The following is a 23,462-nucleotide window of genomic DNA, read 5'->3' on the forward strand; positions in this document are numbered from 1 at the left end:
GCGGCGCGAGGAGGAAGCGCAGCCTCGAGGTCATCCGGGTTACCATAGAAACGAGTGCATGTATTTCCATAGTTACTTGGTCCGGAGAGCGCAGCGTCTGTAGGAACCAAAATGGTTTGAAAAGTTTAGCTAGATTAGGTTGGCGATCGCTGTTTCATTATTACAAGAACTATTTTCTACCGATCTGCTTTGAGGGCAGTTTTTGAATCATTCAAGAGCGTAAAATGGAACTTGCCAAAGAAAGTTTAGATGATATTTGTGGACCATCGGGGACGCAGCACACAGGTGATGACGCTGTTTCCGGTGTGACGTATCCTCCCCGAACATCAGCAGCTCCTGTCACTGGTGCTGACAGTCAGGTGAATAATGTCAACTAAGCTGGCCTGTATTCACATCCCAGCTCTGAGCTGATGTATCTGACAACCTTTTTAGGACCCGAGCCGCCCTGATGTGACTGAAACTGTTTCTGCTGCCGGAGGTCCTGACAAAGGTAAAGGTTTTTGGGGGCTTTTAGGTATTATTAATGGAAGCAAACTTATAAATATTTCAGTTTGATGCCCCCTGATGGCAGCACTGGGTTTGCTGATTATTGCATGAAATTAAGTTTGCACCAAAGGTTTGTTGCTCTTTAAAGGCCAGAGGCATGAGGATCTGGAACTACAGAGAGCCATGGAGGAAATGAAGCAACTTGATGAAATATTGCTGAAAATGATCTGCAGGGAGAGAGAAATCAAGCGCCAAAGGAAAGAATTCCAAGCACGGCTCTGGCAGGCTTTTCTGGTAGAAAGAATATTCACTTTATTTTGACCGCGCCACCTTATGAAAGGATGGAAGGCTGATGTAACATGTCTATATTTGCAGCAGAATAAGCCTGAAGATCACTCCGAATGCACCAGTGAAGCTGTAAACACCAGGCTCTTTTTGGCCCTGGAAACACTTACTGGTAATAAGCAACAGTTTGCAGATCAGTAACAGGAACATCCAGCACTAACACACCTTGTGTCTCCATCTTAAAGCGACAGATGAGGAGCAGAACTTTGTACCTGTGTTTACAACTCAGGTTCCGGAATGTGAGCACGGCAGGGACCGAACCCCGGAGCAAAGTGAGTTATTAAATTTTAAATATAAATGCAGCATCTGTCAATGGGCTGAGATGCGCTGCACGTTTTGGCCGCTTGGTGGCAGTATAAGTTCAGGGTACCTGTCCTTTTTTGGTTTGTGGAGACAATAAACCAACTCAATTACTGCAGGAACTTTCCGAACTTTCCAGATCCTGTTTTTTTTAAAAGGGAACAAAAAAAAATCATAAACCCCAATATTGAGATAATTGAAAGCAACAACCTTTAAAGATGTGCTCTAGCTGGAGGTAAGGTTCACATTATGTCTGGCCAATGGTCATTATTAGAGTGTTCTTTTATGTCTTAACTATTTACCTCTTGGTAAACGCTTGTCTGGCAGGTGAAAAGAGAAGCGGCTCCTGCGGATCATTTGAAGCAGACGTCGAAGAGCCCGGGGAGAAGCAATTTGGAGGCAGCCACAGTGGGACCTCCAAAAGCAAGAAGAGGCAGAAGGACTTTGTGAACAGGAACATCGAGGTAGGTCAAAGTTCAAGGACACATCGCATGACTTGGCACGAGCCTCCTGTTTGTTTTTCCACCCCGAAAGACACTGATTTGTTTCTTTGGCGTCCTTTTTTCTCCTCCTCACCCCCAACAGATGGTGTGCGGCAGGAAGGACGCGGTGTCCCGGGCGGAGAGACAGCGTCTGGCCGAGCTCCTCCAAGAGATAGATGAAGAGGAAGATGCCGCTTCCAGAGGCGCAGACAGCGAGGTGGGCCGACATCAAGTCCTAACTGACAACATGTGCTGAAAGTTTCTGAATACTTCCTCCCTTAGATCCAACTTCTGTCGCTTTGGTCTTTTATTTACTGCGGCGCGCAGTCTGTCGGTTAGTGATGTAACTCAGGGTCCCAGTTTTCATTAGTGGTGTCAGAGGCTTTGTGACTTTGTGGCGAACTGGAAGTCAAAACTGGATGAAACCCAATATCTGTGTCTGCATGATGCATCTATGTAGCATTTGCTAACTGTCGTGGTGCTACGTCTGTGGGGGCTGGTGACCTGAGGACAGAGATACTCCTCTGAAGCAGGACGTCCTGTTATTGGTACACGAGCTGTTATGAATGGCCGCAGAACAACACATCATTTCTAAAATCAGGACATTGGCAAGGATGCTCTGGCAGAGCCCCCCCAGGCCACATTAATCATGGGCGGCTGCCGCACACATGCAGTGTTTTTGTCAGTATTTCTGACTCCTGTCTTAACAGGCTCCACCGTGCACTGTAGTCGTGGTAACCTGGGGCTCTAAATCAGGCCCGGCGATTGTCTGTAACTGTCAAATTGTGCTGGTGCTGCGATAATCCGTCTTTCCCTCGACCTCCACCCGCTCGGCATGTTGTAAATTCCACGCTTGACACGAAGAACAGCGATCCACCCCGCGGCGGGAAGCGGCTTTTACATTTTTGAAACGTGACCTAGCGCAGCGTGGCTGTCGGCACTGGCCTAGCGCGGCGCTCCAGGTCTCTCCTGCCTCCCCGCTCACAGCTGTGCTCTCTGCACATTGGTGACGTGTTTTCTTTGGTAGTTTGGCATTCGACTGCCTTCGCCACCCACGCGTGAACGGAAGTCACACCTCGGCGCCCCTGCTAGGCATTACCAAAGCGCTGAGCTAGCAAGGGAAATAGGTTTGCTACAAAATAAAGCAGTCTTTTGCTCAGCTGGATTTTTTTCTTCAAGGGGGACCTGTGGGCTGAGTCATCCCTGACAGGCCAGGGTTACACCCCGCAGCCATCAGACCTGGAGCAGCTGACCGCCATCGACTCCAAAATACACCTTCTGCTTCCTGTCAGGGACGTCCTGTCAGTGCGGGACCCTCCAACGGGCCCCGAATTAACCCAGGTATGGATGAAATAGTGTTTAGAAGCACAGAACCACTCCAGACGTCACCCAGGCGGGGGTCTTGTAACCGGGTCGTCTCAGTGGGGCAGCCATGACAGCATCCTGTCAAAGCTTTTGTCAGGGATACTCAGGGGGTCACACCCATGTTCACACGTGGGAAAGCAGAGCTGTGTGTGATGCTGTCATTGGGAGCGTTGGTTTACTTTTCCATCTACGGTTGCACCATGTTTTCCATAAGATCACCCTTTAACCCCCCCCCCCCCCGTGGAGGATTGGACCCTTTTGAATCAAAAAGAGCAGCCAGCTTGGAGTTAATGACACCGAGGCTGTTCGCATCCTTGTTCTTTTATACATCCATTCACATTTTGATGCTTCTGCCAAGTTTTACTGCTCAAACCATAAATATTCCTAGTTCCGAGTATTACACGCACATCGGACAATGGAGGAATAGTGTAATTCCAGGCCTCTGTCTCAGCGACTACCTCAGGCTCTTATCAAACTTGCTTTTAAGCCAGTTGGCACGCTCGCAGGGAGGAGGCCCGTCAGTGGAAAATTCTCTTCTTCAGGCCATAAAAGCCGTCGCAGGTTGCCATTTTCTATTACCGCTCACGTCCCCGGCCAGGAAAACATGGCAGCGCTTCAGAGTTAGCGCTGGAAAACCTCACGGACGATGTCATAACGTCGTAGTGTTTATGTTGCTGCCTAATCATTCCACCTTTTTCCGCTGTAAATTCGTTCCGATTGCTTTGCTGGCGGAAGAGCAGCGCCATCAGAGGTCAACGGCGGTCACCGATGGCGCGTCGTGTGTGCGGAGGATCCGAGCTGTCGGTTTGTAAATCAATCCGAAATGCAGAGCTACGTCAAAGATTTGAGTGATTCATCATTAGCCTGAAGTCCTGAGAAAAGAATGTTCCTGATTGGAGGTTAGATATTCAGGAAAAGGTGGGGTCGGCAGCAGATTCTGCTGTGGAGGAAAGAGCTCAGAAAAGTTAATATTCTGGTGCAGCCTTTCCAACAATGGAAGATTGAGAACTCTTTTGTAGTGAGCATTTGCTAACCCTGTCATAAACCAGAAGAAGAAGCATTTTATTGTCTTTATACATCAATGGTTTGAAATTCAAGCCCAGACTGAAGGTCAGTCCTGACCCCTGCGGCTGTGGCTGCACGATGCTGAAGCTGGCTGCTAATATATGCTAACATGTACATGCAGGTAAGTGCAGCAAACCAGTGTAAAGCAGGTTAATGCTCCAATGATGTGAATGATGTGCCAGTCTAAGCAACATCTCGACCTGCTGGAGAGACTCGTGCACTCTGCTGGAAGGTGTTTTCTTGAATGAAAGCAGCACATCCAGGGCCGGGGCCACAGTGGATCCACTTCTGACAAACTGATTTCATAAATAAATCAATGGTTTGACAGCCCTGCCTTTATACAAGCAGGGAGTGATGTCTAAATCAGCGGTTGAAACGAATGAGTACACATGTCCACCCTCCACCGTGGGGTTTATCCAGTAGCTGTGGTATTACTGGGCAGCCTGATGGGCCGCTCAGAGTAACCTCCTCTGACTCTGTTCCCACCCTTTAATCATCTCGCCGGGATAAAAGAGTTTGGGGAAAGTGAAATTCCACCTCATCCATCCATCATCTGCTCTCCATTAGCGCTGAAAACGGCTAACTCGGACATTCCTTCCCAAATAAAAAAAACATATATATAAACTGAGCCGCGAAACAGAGCCTCTTTCTCTCAGAATAACTGTTTGCAGATGATTAGCGCTGAAATGACGCCCGATATAACGACTCGCTGCGTTTTAGTGCCTTCACGTGGAGCGAAGAATAAAATAGGGGAAGGCTGCAGCTGTAGGACGCTGACACCATCTGCCCTCTCTGCTGATGAACCTTCAGACCAAGTCTTCCACGCCCACATCAGGGCCTCTAAATCTTAAAGATGCTTTTGAATCTGTAACGCACACAAACGCCTCTGACAAGCTTCATCCTCAGCCTCCATTTGCCTCTGGATCTGCAGCACGTGGCCACGTCAGACCCGTCAGCTGTCCCATTATACATGGAAAAAGGATCCACCTGTCCCCAGTGAGCACTTGCTCTCATCCGGCTGTGACCTCAGAACTTGGCCCGATCCTTTCCCGGTAGGTCGATGTGATTAGTTCTGGGCCGCAGCCTCAGGAGTGGCCTCTTTGGCGAGGTGGCTGCCCGAGACTTAGTGTCTGTGAGGCCTGGCGCCGGTTCGAAGCGCCCCCCCCATCAGAACGTAATGACAGAGTCGGTAGGAGCGGAGTGCCAGCTCCAGAAAAGGCCTCAGGTTTTCCCTCTCATTTGGAGACGTTAACATACAGAAGCGGCGACCGCATATACGCGCTGGTCCCAGTCCGGGAGTTTGCATAAACAAACAATTATGCGGCGGGAAACATCACCGGGTAAAACAGGCTTGAGTCCACTGGGGTGGCCCCCTTCACCTTTGACCTTCCCTGTGCACAGCAAGGCAGCAGGTGCACGCTCACTGGATGAGACGGTATAGAAAGAGCAGAAAGCAAAGCATTAAACCGCAGGATCATTATAGGGGGAAGCACATCATAAAGCCACACGGCGAGTCATGGTGAACGGCCTGATGAAGGAAGCGGCCCGACAGCCCTCCCTCTGGCTCTCCCTCTGGCTCTCCTCCAAGGATGTGGGAGGAATGGGGGAAATAGGTAGCTGCGTCAGCCGATCCTGATCCCATTACACTCCGCATTCTTCGCTCTCTTCCCCGACACTCGGGTTTCAACTGAAATCATCTTTTTTCCTTTTTTTGGTCATTAAAAACAGCTGCTGGCACGTTGGCTCCGACTGCGCCGCCGTGGGGTGATGCCCGCACCACCCACGGTGTGAGGGTGATGGTGGTGGTGGTGGGGGGGGGGGGTTCTGCTGTCTGTACTGTTCCGCTTCTGTGCGAGTTGCAGTCCAGAATCAGACGTGCTGCTGTTTCAAACGTGGCTTATTCGCGGCGGTCTGAGAGAAGATGAACGACCGCCATTATACCGAAGGGCACGTGCCCCGCTGTATTCATCACGCCACCCCTCCCCTCCTCACCACGGCAGGAGCATAGTAACGCCAGGCGTGTTTTTGTTGTGCGTTGGTTAGCCGTGTTTCGTGAGGTGAGGTCACTGGATCGCATTGCGTTGTTGCTAATGAGCCCCATGATATTTCAATAAAACCGCCGATGAGTGGGAACGCCGGACTCACACGACTGCGAGAGGAGAACAAAGATAAACAAGAAAAATAATCGATGTAAATTCAGCAACAAACCAAGAAAAAGTTGACATTTCTCTAAAACTGGAACGACTCTTTTGTCTTATCACACTAAAAATGCAAAAATGGGCCCATTCTAATCGTATATTCTGCTACTCCAGCACTGATATGCAGCCTTTTTCCTGCTTATTCTACTAGTTTGCATCTCCTGCACACTCTTAGGTTGGATATCACTCCAATATGTTTCTTCTTTCCAAAGAAAGGGGAGATGTAGAGAAAGAAAGTGTTGTAATGGGAACCAAAATATATGAGTTGAGCAAGAAAATACAAAAGGAAAAAAGAATTGGCTGTCAAAAGTTGAAAAGGCTTCAGCTTTTCATCTTTAATCAGCCTCAGAAACGTGCAGAGGGGAGCAGAAGTGGCGAGCGGCTGAGCGTTGTGCCTGAACACAAACCCGTGAACTGGTAGATTTCCCAGACACAGCTGAGAGGCGACCCGCAGCTAGCCGCAGCTAACATCTGATCATGTTTATGGCCGAGGGGATCCGCAGGTCAAATATCCCCTTTCCTTTAAAATATGCGGGCTGAATTTGCTTTGCAGAACTCTCACAACAACTGGACATGTTTCCATGAGCAACCCCCCCACGTGGAAGCCCACAATGAGTTTGGATGGAGACGACAGGAGTCTCGGGGGAGAGCCCGCCGGTATTCCAGGCTGATTCTTCAGCTCTTGCAGTCTGCTGACCAAGAAAGAAATACTGTATATTAAAATAAATGCAGATTCTATTCTCAAAGGCCGTTGTTGTTGGGCAGGAAAGAGAACGTTACAGCTGTATGGGAATAGAACTTTATCTGAAAGTGTTGAAGCTGAAATCCCATAAAAGGTGTTGTTGTGGCCACTTCATGTTTTGTGCATCTGCAGTTCGACCCACTTCCCCCTGGCCTCGACCCCCCCGCTGCTCCTCTGGTGATGGGAATGTTAGAACGGATTCTTTTATTCGGTGTCATTCTGGATAAGATTTCCTGAAATCACAAAACCCCTCATTTTCAAAGCCCTTTTGGATGTGTCAAAGTCACACACATCCAAATAGGCTTGTTGAGGACTAGTCAAGAAAAAGGCAAAAACCCCCCCAAAAAAATCACCCATAATTCTGCAAAATGTTCTGTTTGGAAGGCTGAACAATGACCTAGATACAGTAAATCACCACAGCCGGGAATGATAAACTGTAAATGGCTGGTTCTATAACCAAGCTCTGCGCTCCAAATTTGTAATTTTGCAGCGAGGAGGCGAGTTTCCTCACTGAATGGTTTCCATGGAGAAAGGCTTTGATGATCAAAGGAATGGCACTAGCATGCCAACAGCTTTAATACAACTTTTTTTCCCAGTTAATCGAGAAAAAAAAAGGAGCACAACGAAAAACATTCATGATATGAGGTACAGAACTCAGCCAAACCGACGTCGCGTTGCGTTAAAAAGCTGCTCGCTGACGATGTTTACCTTGTGATATTTTATCTCTTATAATTAAAAAACTATTAGCGTGACATGTTAGTCGCTGAATCTAGGTCAGAGAGTGTGCCTGAGCATACACAGCGTGTGTCATCAGGGATCGTGAAGTGTAAAAGGATGTTTGGACATTTAGCTCCTCCAGATGCTTCTGATAAATATTTGACATGGGCTGCTTCGTCTTGTGCGTGTCATTATTTGGCCAAAACAGAAATGACCTTAAAGTAGTGAAGACTTAGCTGATCACGGCTTTACCTTTAGTAGAAAAGCTGAATACGTGGAACTGTTTGTGATGGCGAGCTGCGATTCAGTATTTCTTTAAAGGTGGTCCGACACCTACGATATTCGCCCTCTCTGAGATGTTTGAGCCCCCCCCAAAAGAAAACCCAAACCCGACGTGCGAGCGTCATAAAGTTGACGAGGGGGATTTTTGCTCCACTTCTGGCTAGTGTTAGCGCAAGTGAATCCCAGTCAAGCCACAGCGGCCGTGTGATGAATCTGATTAAAAAGGTTCATCATGTGACAGCCGCAGTTCTAAATGAAGCCAGTTCTGCTTCCGTTTCCTAACGAGCCTACACCTACGCTAGCTGGGATCGTCTCATACGCCTGGAAAAAAGCCTTTTCTTTCATCAGCTCACACAACTACGTGTTATTTTTTTAACGTCAGGGCCAAATGAATGATCGGTGATCCACACTGGCTCGTTTTTTTCTTTGATTGACAGTTTATGGGCGCGTTTAAGGCATTGTCTGCTCCAGTAGGCCACTGACCTCTCCCACTGCTCAGTAAAAAGCTACAACTCCTTCCCAATACTACAAACAGGTTCATCAATCTTTTTTTTTTGTCATCCACCAAATATTCAAAATAGTAAAAGCATGAGCTCCAGAGGGGGAGGAAGAAGGAGGAATAAACAAGGACTTGGACTTAAAACTATCAGAAGTGGGACAGTTTTATGGTGGCGACAGAAAGTAGAAATACGAGTCTGGAGAGTCTCTGCCGTGGCTTCCCAAGTGCTCCCTTCCAAGCCCTCACAGGTAGCGCTCGTGGCAAGGCGTGTGGACAGGCCGTGGCACGTACGCCGGCTCCACGTGGCACTGCCAGCGCTGCAGATCTGAGAGAGGGAGGAAAGTGGCTCCACGCACCAGCCCCCTGTTGCTGAGTCGGCACTCTTGGCCTACTTTCGCCGTAACAGCTCGGTACCTTCAGAGAGAGCAGTCAAATGTCGTTAGCGAGATATACTGCCTGGGGTATGGTTCTCACTCAGCAGGGATTAGATTAGCAGATTAGCGGACTAAGGAGTTGTCATCTCATTTCTAATCTGCAACAGATCCCGTTGTACTTGATTGTGACATTGTAACGGTTATTTTACGCAGCAGGCTTTAAACTCCCCGTATTTAATCCTGCCCTTCAGTTAGAAGCTCTTGTATTGAGCTTTAGCAGATGAAATGGGTTTAAACAAACACACTGTGCTTTTGTTATTTGTCCTGCTTGTGTTTTAACGGTGACTGACAGAGGTTTGTAATATAACAGCCCTCCCAAAAGCCACGGTTAATAGGCCACTGAGTCAGTGTGTGGCTACCGCACGCTAAGACAAACTCTTGGGTCAAACATTGGCTACCATCCACAGCCCTTTTTCCTCCTTTTAGTGTGAACGTTTGCATGAAAAAGACCTGCGTCGGCCTGATCTTTGTTTATCTGGAACATGCAGTAGCATTTCTGACGTGACGCTCTGACAGTTTCTTAGACCGGCCGTGCCGGCGCGAGCCGTCCCTCTTCAGCATCCTGACTCAGAACCAGTGCTTCCGGGATGGCGACGAAGGGGAGAACGGGGCCGCGGCGCTCTACCCATGTAGCACATACATTCCAATCTACGTAACCAATGTGGGCCAAACGTAAGCGTGACTCGGCCGTTTGTTGTTTTCTTGCTATTCTGGCTATTGATTCCAGAATGTGTCTGCGTGAAAGGATCCATCTGCTCAATCTGGCAGCCCCGACCACAGATGTAACCCATATTGGAGCTGGGACGAAGCTCCAGGCTACCAGTCCTAATGGCTCTCCCCGGTGTTTAACAAAACAGCGTGATTGACGTGATACAATTATCTGTTCCTTTGAAAGGAAATATCAGGGTTTAACGGACGAAGTAGGGCTCACTGTGAGGCTTCCAAGGTTTGCGCCGGGTTCGAGCTTTTCTTATCGCATCAGGGGAGGAGGGGATGGTTCATCAGCTGCAGCTGCTTCACACACTGGTGACGGCATTGGGGTGGAATGTGTTGCTTCCATTTGAAGTCATAAAATTGATCTTGGAATATTGTTAACCACTTAATGAACGTGGGCCACATGCTCGCCAAAGGTTATCTGGAAGTTGTATTGGTATCCAGCTACTAAAGAATTGCTTCATAGCAACAGGCCAGACGTTCGCCTTTTTCACAGGTTGTCAAAGCACGGATTAACCCCCCAGGACACACACACACACACACACACACACACACAACCACACACACACACACACACACACACACACTCACACACACACACACACACACACACACACACACACACACACATACAAAGACATTCTTTCTGCAGACACGCCTGGTACACAGCATCCACTACTGTCATGTGATCATAATCGATAGACTGAAATACATCTACCTGAGCCAATAATGACTTCGGACATGCTTTTCCCATTTCAAGAAAACAAAATCTGGATCCCAGAGGCCTCACAGTGGTCCTCTGACCCAGATATGTGTGTGGTTATTGGAACTCGTCAATGGCAGGACAGGCCGCTGCTCCGAGGAGCCAATTACCAACATGGCTGATGGTCACATTAGGCCAAGCCCGTTTCTGCTGTCATCTGTTCTAAATTCATAGTAACTATAAGCTATCACCCTTTTCAAAAGGAAGAGGGAAATATGGAAATATTTTTTGTTTTTTTAGGATGATTGTTATGATTTCTGGTCCCAATTAAGACTCCTCACTCCTCCAAGAGCTCAATCTTTACACAAAAAATGAGTTGACATGTTTAATTCTGTCATTTCTTCATCAGTGTTACGTTTGTAAATACGTTAGAAACCGAACCCAGTTGCAGTCCATGACGTAGGATGAGTACAGTTTGAATTTCATTTTCTAGACTTTGCAGAACAAAGGAATAAAATAAAATAGTGTTTAAAATAACATAGCGTTTTGCTGTGATTTCAGGCATCCTTGGCTGTGGTGAAGATGGCCACATTCATTGAACAGCCACTTCTCTTGTCTAAATTCCACTCATTTATACGTTTTCCAGTGTAACTTCTGACATATTTTGACTCCCCATTCAGTCCCTAAAAACAGCCCTTTTGAACGTGCGTGCCAAAGCGCAGCGTTCTGGGAATGACCCAGCCTCTGTTGTTGTGTAAAAGGAGAAAATGAGGTATCTGCACCCGTGCGCTACCATTCCACTCAACACTTTTGCTACGCGTGCGACAACAATAACAAACAATGGTCGATTCTTCAATACTGTTTGTGCGGCCGACTCTTTAAAGTCAACAGTGATTCTTCAACCAAGTGTATGTTTACTAGACTGTCACCTGGATCAGCTGGGACACATTTCTCACACATGTCAGATACTTAGTGGACCGATATGAGAGGCAACAAACAAAATACACTGCCAACTAGTGGCCCGGCATGGAAATTAGTGATTTTAGATTCCTGGGGTTCTGAGCAGCAAATGATCATAAAAGAAAGTTCTCATCTATCAAAGCTTTGAATGTCCATCTCTGGGCGAGGCACATTGTGTTTAACGTTAACAAAGATTTTACAGCCCCGGTGGAAACACTCTCAGAGCACAGTTGGGAAGTGCAGGAGCCTCTCAGGCGAGTCTGCATGGTCAGGCCATGTAATTTGGTTCCATGATGAGCTCAGAACAGATTTTCTATAAATGTGAGCCAATTAAACAAGGTCTCAAGTACCCAACTACCATGACTGGTGTCGGTGCTGGGAGAGAGCACCACTTCTTCCCGACGTCTGTCAGAACTGAAAACAGATGTTGCCTCTCTGAGCTCATTCACAGCTCATGGTGTATGGCATACTTAGGCCGTTGTCATTATCTGGAAGAATCTGCTAACATTCACGTGTCAGAGTCATTCCCATCAGAATCGGCGACCCATTGAGAACGACCCCAACACCCTAAAGATGATGCTTGATGCTAACAACAAGGAAAATACTTATTTGGGCTATTATATACCATTCATATGAGGATAAGGATATTGTTTTGTTAATAATGTGTCATAAATTATCTTTACATGTGGATTTAAGTCCTCAGGCAGGAGTACAGCTTGAAATTGTGCTCAGGTTTGCAGTTTGCACCTTGAAACTGGAAAGATCATTACGAGCCCTACGCTAATGAGAGGTTAACGCCATGGAATAAAGGGTGTCAGATCTGGACAAGTAGAATCCAGTTGACTGGCTGTTAATTCAGCAGAAATTAATTAGTAATTGGTGGTGAGAACTATGTGAATTCTGTGCCAAATTATCATCTCTAAACCCTGAAGCCACTTTTAAGTGTTGCAGGCTGGGCTTTCCGAAAGTAGGACGGCTGTTGTTTTCCAAATTAAACAAACTGTTCTGCCCAAAGGTTTGGTTTTTTGTTTAAGGAACATGCAGTTAGTGGTGTCAGAATGGTGGCAGAGGGAGCTATTTTTCCTTTTTTACAGGCTCGTTATATCGCCTTTCTCACACGGTTGCATGAGAGGAGCCTGATTCTGCGTCCTGGCGTCCCCGTTCTGGGGATGAACCTAGGGTTTCAGTGTCAGCCACTTTCACATGGAAGCTGTCATGATTTCCCAACAGACAGATGACACACACACGTGCTGTCCAAGTCTCTTCTGTCAAGCTTGAAAAGAAATATACACGTTTTAGTGACCAATCTTAGACAGACAAACATTGTCAACATAAATCCAAATCTACGACTAAACCCTCCTGGGATTAACTGACATTTCTCAAAACAGCATTTAAACTCTCAGTTTCTGCATGTTCTGGGTTCACGTGCCCGGCGAGATGTCAGCTTTGCACCAAACATCTACATGTTAGCATGAACAGGCTGTAAAAATCCCATTTTGGACTAGCGAAAGGAGATAAAACATCTGGAGATAGCGGCTGGATGGACTCTCCGAATTACCATTGTGCTTGGCTAGCTTTAGATGCTTTTTATAGGGGGCGCTGCATTTATGTCACAATGTGGCCATGCCGCAGATCATCCAGGAGGGTCAGGGCCTCACCATTGTTCCCATTGCAGGGGTTTTCCATCCTCACTCCTTACTGAGGAATACATCAAGGGCGGGGACCAGTATTTATGCTCGCGCTGTCCTCTGAGATTTGCCACACCTATATTCAGTGTTGACATGCTTTGTCCGTCACAAGCTGTCAAATGTGTTATTTTTGTTATTTTGATGTGAGCTTCAGGACATCCTCTCTGATAATCACGGCCTCTTATGACCTTCATGTTATCTGCAGAGCTCCTGTGTGTGACTCATTACGTTTCCTCCTGACCCATTTTTCAAGGCGTCTTTGGAGCTCGCTTGTGGTTCTTTGGGTAAAATCAGTGCACGTGGTGCGCCCCTGGTGTGTGTTTTCTGTTTTAAACCCATGTGGGCTTTTAGGGTTCCAGCTGTAAGTGCCTTACAGTAAAAGAAACAATTGTGCTCATCGTTTTGTGACAGACTTTAATGTGGAGGACGGGAACGACGTTCACACGATATATTGTGATGAGCTTTGATGCGGTTTTTATCCATATGTTAATGTGTCTGAGTGACATCTGTGAGACTTTTTGTGAGAACCCGTCATGTCTGTTGCACATCAGGACTGCCTCCCAGAAGCGGATTGGAGCTGCGATGGGGACCTGCGGCCAGGAGAGAGGGTCCTGCAGGATATAAAGGAGTGGAGCCGGCTGGAGAGGCGGCTTCAAGAGATCCAACAGCAGCTGGAGACCCTGAGCTGGAGCCAAGAGATGACTGTGAGTTCAAAGCAGCTATGTTCATTAGCTCACAACCCAAGTCAAAACTCTCATAATCCACATGTGGCCTGTCCACAGTGATATACGGCTGCATCCAGACGCACACGCGTGCATGACAAATGCTTACAAGGTCACTCTCACTTTCTCTGTCAGAGACTGAGGGTGAAGAACTCACATGCAGCGTCGGTGTCCTTGCAAAATCCACGTTTTCCTGCTTTCTCTTCGTTCACCTGAATGGAAACAACAATATCAGACTACACTGGAGGCTTCTTCTCCCTGGTCTCTCCTTGTTGTCCACCAGTCCCTGCTGAGGTCTGACTTTGAGGTGGTGGAATCTGTTTTTCTGAGCAAGGAGATGGGTTCTTTCACTTGATGTAGAGAATATTCCAACATCTAAAAGGTGAGCAGCCCAGATAACTGCTAAGGGCTTTAATAATGAACCACAGCATGGTGTGCATGTCTGGTTTTATCATGGCTGCCTCCTTCTCGCAATGAATCAAGTAATAAAAACCTTGTGGCGGCCACGCCCGCACTTGAGAAGACACATTATGTCATGCAGCCCAAATATATCCTTAATTAAAGATCTACAGTACTGAAATGTTTTGAGAATTAATCTAAGCAACATTTGAGTAAATGTTTCTCTTACGCTTGCATAGCTTTCCTTCAAACGAATGATCGGATCCGGCCAGACGGCATGTGGTCCAATACCAAGGACTTGGTTGATATGAGTAACTCATAAAAACAAGGTTGTAAATACTGGTTTTCCAAAGATTTCACCTTCTTCACAAAGCCGCGTTGCATTTTAAGGTTCTCCAACCACTGTCAGGCAATGGTTGCCACGGCGTCACTTTTCCCACCATCTTCGCGACTCAGAATTTAGCACAATTATCAGTAATTCAAACACGTGTCAGATGTTGAGCACAGACTGAGAAGCAGAGGGGGGATTTATCTCCCACTAGGGATTAAAATCAGACCTGCAGCACATGGGTGAACTCCCTTCATATTAACAGTAGGATGAAGAACGGGCTCTCCTCCAGCCAAGCGGGGATCTTTATTGATTATCACACACTTATGTAAGCACACTGTACCATCCATCATCACACACACACCCCTGGCTCTCCATCCAATGCTGGAATACCCAAATCGGCCCAGTTTAGCTCATCAGAACAATGACAAGGTGGAAAAAAATGATAGATACGACTGACGATACATCCATAGTTTTTGGTCTGAGGATGTTGACCTTTCTGGAGACTTTTATTCACAGTGACAGTTCATTGACTTCATATAAAGTCCATAATGTTTAACTGCATTCCTGCCCTTAAATGAGCTATAAGGCAGGTTCTGTTGTGACTATAAAAGGAGCTTTGTATTCCATTTACTTTTGCTCTCCTCTGCTGTGTTTACTGTATAATTCCTTATTTTGTGTATTCTAAAACTATACGAGAAGCTATGATGACATTTGTTTATCTTGCAATGTAACTTTTATACTTATTTCAGTTATCTTGGTTAGCATGGAAGCTAGCTGATAGTTGGTATTTCCTCTGTTGCCAAGGACACAGCACACTTTATCATTAATAAATCAATATTATTTTATTGACATTAGTGTATATTGACATGTCACAGGTAGCAGAAAGTATCAGAAATCAAAGTTATGATTAAATCAGGAGCCTTTGAGCTGTGCTACAGGTACATTTCCATTTGTCCCTTTCAAAGGAAGGGTCTTATTGTAATGATCCATCTGCACATGCTCCCGATGCTCTGGGAGGAAAAGAGCCACCTGGAGAGTCTCTGCAAAGCCTGGACGAAAATATTCGGCCTTCTAGTGACCACGATTTCTTGGCTTTCCAGCTTTTGCTTCAAGGTCTGCACCTCTTTTTGCAGCTCTTCCTCCTGTGTTTGAAAGCTCACTCTGTCCCGATGAAGTTCCGTCTCAGTCTCATTCAGATCATCCCTCAACCTTGCGATAATCTGCCTCTGATTGTTCAGCGTCTTTGTGAGTGTTTCAAAAGCAGCTTTTTGCATGGACGGGACTCCGGCCGTCCTGGTCCCGATGTTACCAGAAGTTTCCAGCCTGTGAGAGTGCAACTCCTTCATGCTTTGAATCATGTGAACGTTGGCACTCAGTTTGGCCTCAGCCTCGCACAGATCCTCCCTTAAACTGTGGATGATCTTCTCCTGGTCGGCCAGCGTGGCTGCAAGGCTTTGATAAGCAGCTTGTTGCATGGACGGTACGCTGGTTGTCTTGATCTTACCGGCTTTGGCAGCAAGAGAATTGTCCAACCTTTGCTTGTACAACTCCTTCATTCTTTGAATTTTGCGAAGGACGACCTCTTTTTCTCTCAGGGCGTCATTTGTCAATTTAAATTGCCGGTTGAGCTCGATTTTCAGGTCGTCGTTCAGGCTTTTATAAAGTGCATAACCTGCCTCTGTCTTCTCGTAATCACTTTTCATCTGTTGCAGCTGCGTCTTTAGCGTTTCCATCTCTTCTCTCGGGTTGGTACTTTTCACAGGCGTCTTTCCCTGCAGGAGATTCAGCACCTCGTTCAGCACTTTTGCCTTCTCCTTTAAAAAGGGCCGCTCTTCTCGTTTACAGCGTAAGAGTGCAGTTTTGGTGACTAATAGCTGATTCTTAACATCGTTTTCCCAGTCTTGAGTAAATGCTTTCACATTTGGAGAAAGCTTGGTTTGCTGTTGTCCTGACAGTGTTGCGGAGAATGTTGAGAACATTTTCAGGTCTTTTAATCTACCGTCGAGTAAATAAATGTAATATATTATCACTCCTCAATTCGTTATAATTAATTTTGACATAATATAACTATATAACATTTATATACTTTATATATATAGTTTAGCCCATTATTGGCTTTGTGGCTTTGATGCTCTGAAATCCCTTTGAGGTAATTATGCCCAAAGTCTTTGATATTTATTTGGACAAAATAGTTTAAGTCAACCATAAGTTACTGCAGTAAGTGTGCGGAGGACACTAGCATTTTCACTGATAATAGGTGCGTTTGCACAGCGAGAGTATCGGGTAACTACTAGGGGCCGGAACTTTGCAGGAACTCTTTCATCTCACTGGGCCCTCTCATTGGTCCCTTCTCCACTGGGGTAGCACCCTTTGGTGATGGCACGAGTTTCAATTGTGTGACAGTATTGCTGAGTAACCCACAACCCACACCCAGGATTTCTTCTGGCCAATCTAAGTTCCTGTAAACAGCCGGTCGGAGGAGGTTCCTGCAGTGAACTTTGCACCATCAGCTCCAGCCCATAAAATTACCCCAAGTTTCCCGCGATGGAAACACTTAATTTTGACCTTGTAAAAAGACACTGTCAAATTGTTGTATGAGACAATGTTTAATTGAGGCTAACTTGGGTTCTAAAACTACTGGAAAACTGGATGTCAATGGAACTAGCTAGTACTCAAGAAAAGTAATAAAAGAATAAAAGCTCTGACATGAATGATGTCACCCTTCTTACCTGGGATGGAATTTTAAACCAGTCAAGGGTGGTCACTGGAGTTCCATCAGACCTTCTCAAACTCTTTTTCACACCTGCATACTGGATCCACTACATCACATTGCTTAAGACCCCCCAGATTGCTCATTTCAGTTGGGCTTTACAATGTTCTAAGATGAAATGTCAAAAAGTAGACACATGCGCTCCGACAGAACCCCTTCTTGAGGATCAGCTTCTTTTTTTGGCTAATCCCTAAGGATTCACCACTGTCTTCATCCAACACTTTCCTCTGTATCCTCCTCACTACATCTAACATCACGTCTTTAATTACATCCATAAATCTCTTCTTTGACCTTCTTTATCCCTTCTCAGTGTATGTGTAAACATCTGTAGAATATCAGGACTTCAAATCATTTAACATGCAGCAACCTAGATAAACCCTCTCCAGCCACCGCCCTCTCCAATGGACTTCTAAACCTTCCTCGGTATATCATCAGGAGAAACCGTTTCAACTCTTCTTTATTCCTTTTGGGTCACCTCTTATCCTCGTTCTCCATCATTTTCCTCATTCCTCGGCTCTTCAAAGTACTCTACATTTTTATCCCACTTTTGGCTTCTGTCAGCAAATGTTCATCTCTATCTTTATCACCCTAAGCTGCTTCGCTTCCTTTACTCCAAAAAAGGAGGGGGGGTCTGGAGGAGGGCCAAACTTACTTGTCTAAAAAGCACTGGAAGCCTTAAAACTGAGGCCCTCAGTCCCTTCACCAGATGCTGGAACATGGTCATCCAAAGACTTGGAGCACAGAGAGATCCAAATCCCTATGTTGAGGGCCTGAAGAACACAAGGAGGACCTGAGAAACGGTGATCAGAAGGACCTGAAGGGCTATCCACATCTGACACCACTGCTGTCTGTTACTGGTCTTTGTCCTCAGTGGCCAAACATTTTTACACTACTCAGGTCACAGAAGGTTGCTTCCAAGCATGCAGCCAGAGGAAGGGCCAGACCTGTGGGCAGCTGTCTGTGGAGCAGCTGGCTGGAGGTTCGCCTCCTCTAGCCTTGTAGGCCACAGGCTTGCATGATGAACTCTGCTAGGAGGTGCTGCAGTTGTCTGGAAGCTGCTAGCAGACACATCAAATGGCCTGAACTGTAGATCTAAAGTGCTTCAAACTGAACCATTCCCAGCATCCAACGGGAGTGCACGGGTCACTGTCACAGAGGCCACGTGCCAATATTTTCATTCCTGTAATCATGTGTGGGCCATCTGGTTAGAGCTGGCCAAGAGTCGCTTTAAAGTCAGTTTTAATGAGTTTCCTCAGTCAAATGAACAAATCATATTATCCACATTGGCTGACATTGGTTAACCGCTTCCCTGCACATGCAGTGATGTAACACGTTTACCCCTCATGATAGAGAAAGCCAGTAGTGTGTTAGGCACACCTTGTGGTAAAGTCAGTGACTGCCCGTGTTCATGGAGAACAAGCCCCAGAGAACAGGCGGCGATAAAGCTGAGGTACGCTAGTGGAGTCAGTCACCTTGAAAGCCGAGCGGCCCACTTCTGTGGTACACTGGTGTGTGTCCCAGAGCCAACGGTTCCGAGGCACTAGACCATTTACTGGAGTGCAGATAGCTGGAGGACTTAACAAACCTGGCTTTGTCAGGTTGGTGTCCAGGTGGGAAGCTGATACAGCGTTGAGGTTAATAAGGAGAGGAACTGGACTCTCCTGCTGCGGGGGAGACTCCACATTTAAGTCCATATCATTGTTGTTTCTGCATCCATGCGGAAGAAGACAAAAGTAAGAAATTGTGTGGCAGAAGTCTTCTCTTACACGCGCTTACGACTGTGTGGCTACAGGCGAGAACGATATAAGTCTGCTGGGCCTGAGAGAGCAGGTGGTGGCTCCCTAGTTGTATCATCTGGGGTTGAATTTAACACTTCAACAGCTTCAATGTAATGATGCAAATCCTGGAAGATGAGCTGTGGATCCGGAGCGAAAGCTATTGTTAACGTGTGAAAGACACGTTGTAATGCATGTGCTCGGCTTCCGAACAGCCACGTCAAAGCAACTTCTTGTGAAGTGATGCTGCGTGGACGGAGATCGATCGAGATGTCCGCACTGGTTCTGAGCAGAAATGGATGCTGGCAGGCAGAATGAGAAGGGGCGGGGGTGTTGAGACCGCAGCTGTGTCTGGATGCAATTTAGCAAGTCAACACTGATATCAATGCATTCTTAATAGGCAAAAAAACAGATATTGTTCTGTTGATTCTGCCCCATTGATAATCTAGTGAAAGCTTGATGCACTGTGGGTCCGAGTCTGTTAAAAACAGACTTTTAGCAGTTTGTAGGGGTCTGTTGAAAAAAAAGGTTCTGCTTTCTCCTAAAACCTCAACACCCTGCTGCTTAAAGGCATCTCTGCCTCTTGTTTGATCCGATTAGTTTGGTATTCATGCTAAAGCGTCAACATTAACCACTGATCAATGATTTCAGTCCGTCCCTCCCAGACAAAAACGAGAAGCGACCCCGCTTAGCGACAGAACGTGATACTGCAATTGGTTAAATATCTCATTACGGCTTTAAAGTGTTCAGGGGAATTTCAAAGACAGAATCAGAGCTGTCCAGCAAAATACTTGGCTTCGAGTCTTGGTTCTTCAGTACAGTTCACAGGTTCCTGATGGGATTAGTTATGAGTTTCGGAAGGCCTTTTGAAAATATTCATCTTGGCCAAGATTTCACTATTATTTCACCACTCAGTGTGTGTTTAGGATCAGTGTCTAGCTGGAGCTCCCTGCAATTCACTGGAAAGTCACTTTTTGGTTATCCCTTGAATATCTGAAGCACTTCTCACTCTGCAGACGCCACTGTGCCATCCATACTGGCACGCTGCACGTCATAATCACCAGTCAATAAGTCTGACACGGCTTTTCTCTAAAAGTAAGCTCTCATTATTTAACTCAGAAGTCTCACAAACCACTTGAAATTTTGTCCGAAGTTTACAATAGCACAGCATTTTGCAGGAATGATTTTGTTTTATATTTATGTATTTTCTATGTAATTGTTGCTGATTGGATCGAGGGCTGTGGTTGTCTGTAGTCGTAGCTAATTCTGTAAGGTATGTAGCCGTCATGTAATTGTTTCAGAGGTGCTGACAGACTGATGAGACTCTGTAGATATATGCAGACATGCGCTGGGTGTTTCAACACACTCTGGATTGCTAGGTTGTGTATGTAAGCTGCACTCATTTGAACTTGGCCTCTTAATAATAAGAACGCAGCTGGTAATATAATACAAATAACAGCTGCTGGACAACAGTGATGTTAGCATACTGATTTTTAATAACTAGCCAATAGCTATAATATCTCTGATATTTAAAGCTATAATAACTAGCCTATAATAACTAGCTCCACTAGTAGAACAGCCAGCAGCTCTATTTGAACACATTCTAAAAAACATACCACACATACTGTATAAACTCTTTTTCATCTGCCTTTTAGAAGGGAGGGTCTAGTGAGCCCACAAGCAAACATGCATGTTAAAGGTCAGAAGCATGAATCACCTCAGGGATATCACAGTTGGAATGTCTGCATTTTGCCTGTGCTCTCTCATCCGTCCACAGTATTCGACCTGTATCTCTCATATGTGCACTCATTTGTTCCAGGAGGCCTTAAAGTTGACTTCAACTGAACAATCTTGTTTCTTAATATCTGCTACATGTGTATCTAAAACCCCCTCATGTTGACATTACAAGGTGATAATATGTGTGTTTATATCATGTGGTTGCAAATGCTTTAAACAGGGAATGGAACAGTAAATGACTTTATTAAAACAGTTCTAAGTAGTGATCTATGAGCCTGGCAGCTGCAATTACAGGTGCATTTTCTGCTTACATAAAACCAGCAACATTTTAGCTCAGATTTAAGATTTTTTTCTGTTTACATAAAAAAAAAACTTTAATTTTGCTAATGTGCCTTCAGGAACTTGACCTTTTAAGCTTCTTGAGTTTCCTCTCCACTACTGAGAAATTAGGAAGACCTTATTAAATTAGAAGCAGCCGACCCTGCAGCCAAATATCCGCACTCAATTCAGTTCTGTTCTTTCTCCGGTCTATCATAAATGTTGGTATGTCTCCTTGAACTCACGCACACTCCCAGAAGGCTGTTTGTGAGGAGCCTGGCTTATCAGTAGAAAAACAGTAGGTCTGTCCAACTGGCAGCGTTTTTACTGGAAGCTTCCAACAAGGCCCGTGGGACGTCCGCTGCAGTGAAGAATTAATATGAACTACCGCTGTTATCATAGGCCAAGCATTAATACGGCACAATCTGGAATCAGGAGTGTTACATCTGGGCGGATGTAAGAGCGCTATCTGGAAACTGAAAAATATTGACACTGCATCTCCAGTAATGTAGACGTGTAACCTGGAGACAGCCTGAGTGTCTCCAGGTTAGCTCAGTGTCAGATAGCTGGCAAACGGGTGGCTTTCTCCATGCAGACACATCTGCACATCTCCTTGACATTGCTTTTGCCGCAATTATTCCCGCTGTGTAAAACAACAGCTCATGCTCAAACACGTCGTTTTTCTTTCGGTCTCCCCGCAGAGCGAGCCGCCGGACCTAACCGAGGAGCAGTTACGTGGTCTGCTGGACGAGTGCGAGCAGCCGGACTGCTGGATCCAGGATCTTGAAACAGACGAGAGCCTGTAAAAGAAGAGCCAGGGATGCAACTCGTGGATAACAGAAGAACATTCAGCCAGCATCAATATCCTCTAATCTCTGATGTGGAGCAGCTGAATCACATAACCGTTTGATTTGGAAGACTTTAAAGCCACGTGTGGGTAATCTGTCTTATGCGTAACATAATCGTGTGACCTTGTGTCTGCCTCCGTGTCTGCACCGCACAGCTGAAATTGCATCCTCTTGTTTTTATTTGTGTTTTTAACTCTGCTTGAGGAAACAGAACAGCGGGGCCACCCTTTGTGTTTACCTAACTATCCGCGATGAGGACAGAAAATTGTAGCCGTTAACTCTAATAGCCAGGTATGGAACATTCTGCTAAAACCTTCTACCGGGCATAACAGCAGGTCTGCTGGCTGAACTCTGAGGATTTGGTATTCATTTTGGGCATTTTACCTCTGAAATATCGTGTCTGTAATGTGTAGTCAAGCATCTGAAATGGCTTTTAATGATGGAAGCTTGTGTCTTCAGCTCCCAGCATTCCTTTCATTCCTGCCTCTATAGGTGTTCTTCCTACACAGATTAGTAGGATCCTCTGAAACTTCACCCCGCCTGACCTCTGTTCATCTCATCAAATCAAAATAAATAGAACTATGCTAACAAACGATGGGGAATTATGCGTTCTGGGTTGTTGTGGGGGTCATTTGTGCTCTGGTGATAAAGGAGCTATTTGCTCCTACTTGTATCATGTGGCCCAGAGGTCCTTCCACCCCCCTCCCTCTAACCCCGTGCTGGACACCTACAGGCTTGTTCGTCACGTGCCGACGCATCCTTAACCGCTAGACCCTGTTTAAAGGAGATGAAGTATTCACATTCCTCTCCGCTGAAAACACGACGGTCACCTTAGTCTCAAGGTCAAAGTGCAGCAGGAGCGCGGCGAGGGTCCTATTATCAGTCCCCCGCTTTACAAGGAGGGATGCATCAAGATCCTTTAGTGTCAAACTTTGTTTGGGACAGCCGCGTGAGAGTCCTTCCTAATTCCAAACATTTGTAATGATGTCATAGATATATGTGGAGCACATGCAGCATATCTGTCCACTTCACACATACCATCGATAATTAAAACAATATATTACCAGCCGGAACGACTGCCTATGTGGGTTAATGGAAACACAGCAGGGGCCCAATGGTAAGAATGAGGTCACTCCTAATGTAAAGAGCTCGCTCACGGCTCACTCAGACTGTCTGGCTTTTCTTGGAAGATGCTGTCTGGTGCTCTTTACAACCCTGTGAAAGATCTCAATTACCTCTAATCTGTTAGCTGATGATATATGGGTGCATTCCACAAGCTGCAGGCCACATGTATGGATAGTTCATTTTCTTTGATAACTTTTATTGGTGGCAAGAAGTCCAAATATTTTAATGTAAATTCTTGCCGGCCAGTCTGAACCACAGTCTTAACCTTACATCAGAAGTGCAACATTTCTCATGTCAATCTAACGTGTCGATGTGCTGTTTAACTGGGTGCAACTTTATGTTGACTTTTCCTCTCAGAGACTCTCCCTTTCTCCAAACGTTCACTTGACACAACAAACGGATTCCAGTCGCTTGACACAGCTTGGCTCGGCTCCCTTTGCTTTTGGGAGATGACCTC

The 23,462-nt window shown here is 46.0% G+C and overlaps 1 protein-coding gene and 1 long non-coding RNA gene across 3 annotated transcripts; one reads left to right on the forward strand and one right to left on the reverse strand.

Moving 5' to 3' along the window:
• The first annotated feature begins 88 nt into the window (after positions 1-88).
• Positions 89-22,938, forward strand: fsip1 (fibrous sheath interacting protein 1). 2 transcript variants are annotated; one of them, XR_003887582.1, is made up of 11 exons: positions 89-359; positions 433-490; positions 635-780; positions 862-943; positions 1,017-1,103; positions 1,459-1,595; positions 1,717-1,830; positions 2,793-2,954; positions 13,532-13,684; positions 13,838-14,084; positions 21,734-22,938. XR_003887582.1 is itself a non-coding variant. In XM_029832723.1 (10 exons), the coding sequence occupies exons 1-10, from the start codon at positions 225-227 to the stop codon at positions 21,836-21,838; spliced, it is 1,179 nt and encodes a 392-aa protein (XP_029688583.1). In that variant the 5' UTR covers positions 89-224; the 3' UTR covers positions 21,839-22,938. The 2 variants fall into 2 exon arrangements, 1 of the variants encoding a protein (XP_029688583.1); XM_029832723.1 differs by lacking the exon at positions 13,838-14,084.
• LOC115248851 (uncharacterized) lies at positions 13,538-14,549 on the reverse strand. Its single transcript, XR_003887583.1, has 3 exons — positions 14,462-14,549; positions 13,860-14,027; positions 13,538-13,665 (listed from the first exon to the last, which is right to left on the reverse strand). It is a non-coding gene; the product is annotated as an uncharacterized lncRNA (long non-coding RNA).
• Positions 22,939-23,462: the final 524 nt, after the last annotated feature.

Source organism: Takifugu rubripes, chromosome 2 (assembly GCF_901000725.2).
Source record: "Takifugu rubripes chromosome 2, fTakRub1.2, whole genome shotgun sequence".
Classification (NCBI taxonomy): Eukaryota; Metazoa; Chordata; class Actinopteri; order Tetraodontiformes; family Tetraodontidae; genus Takifugu; species Takifugu rubripes.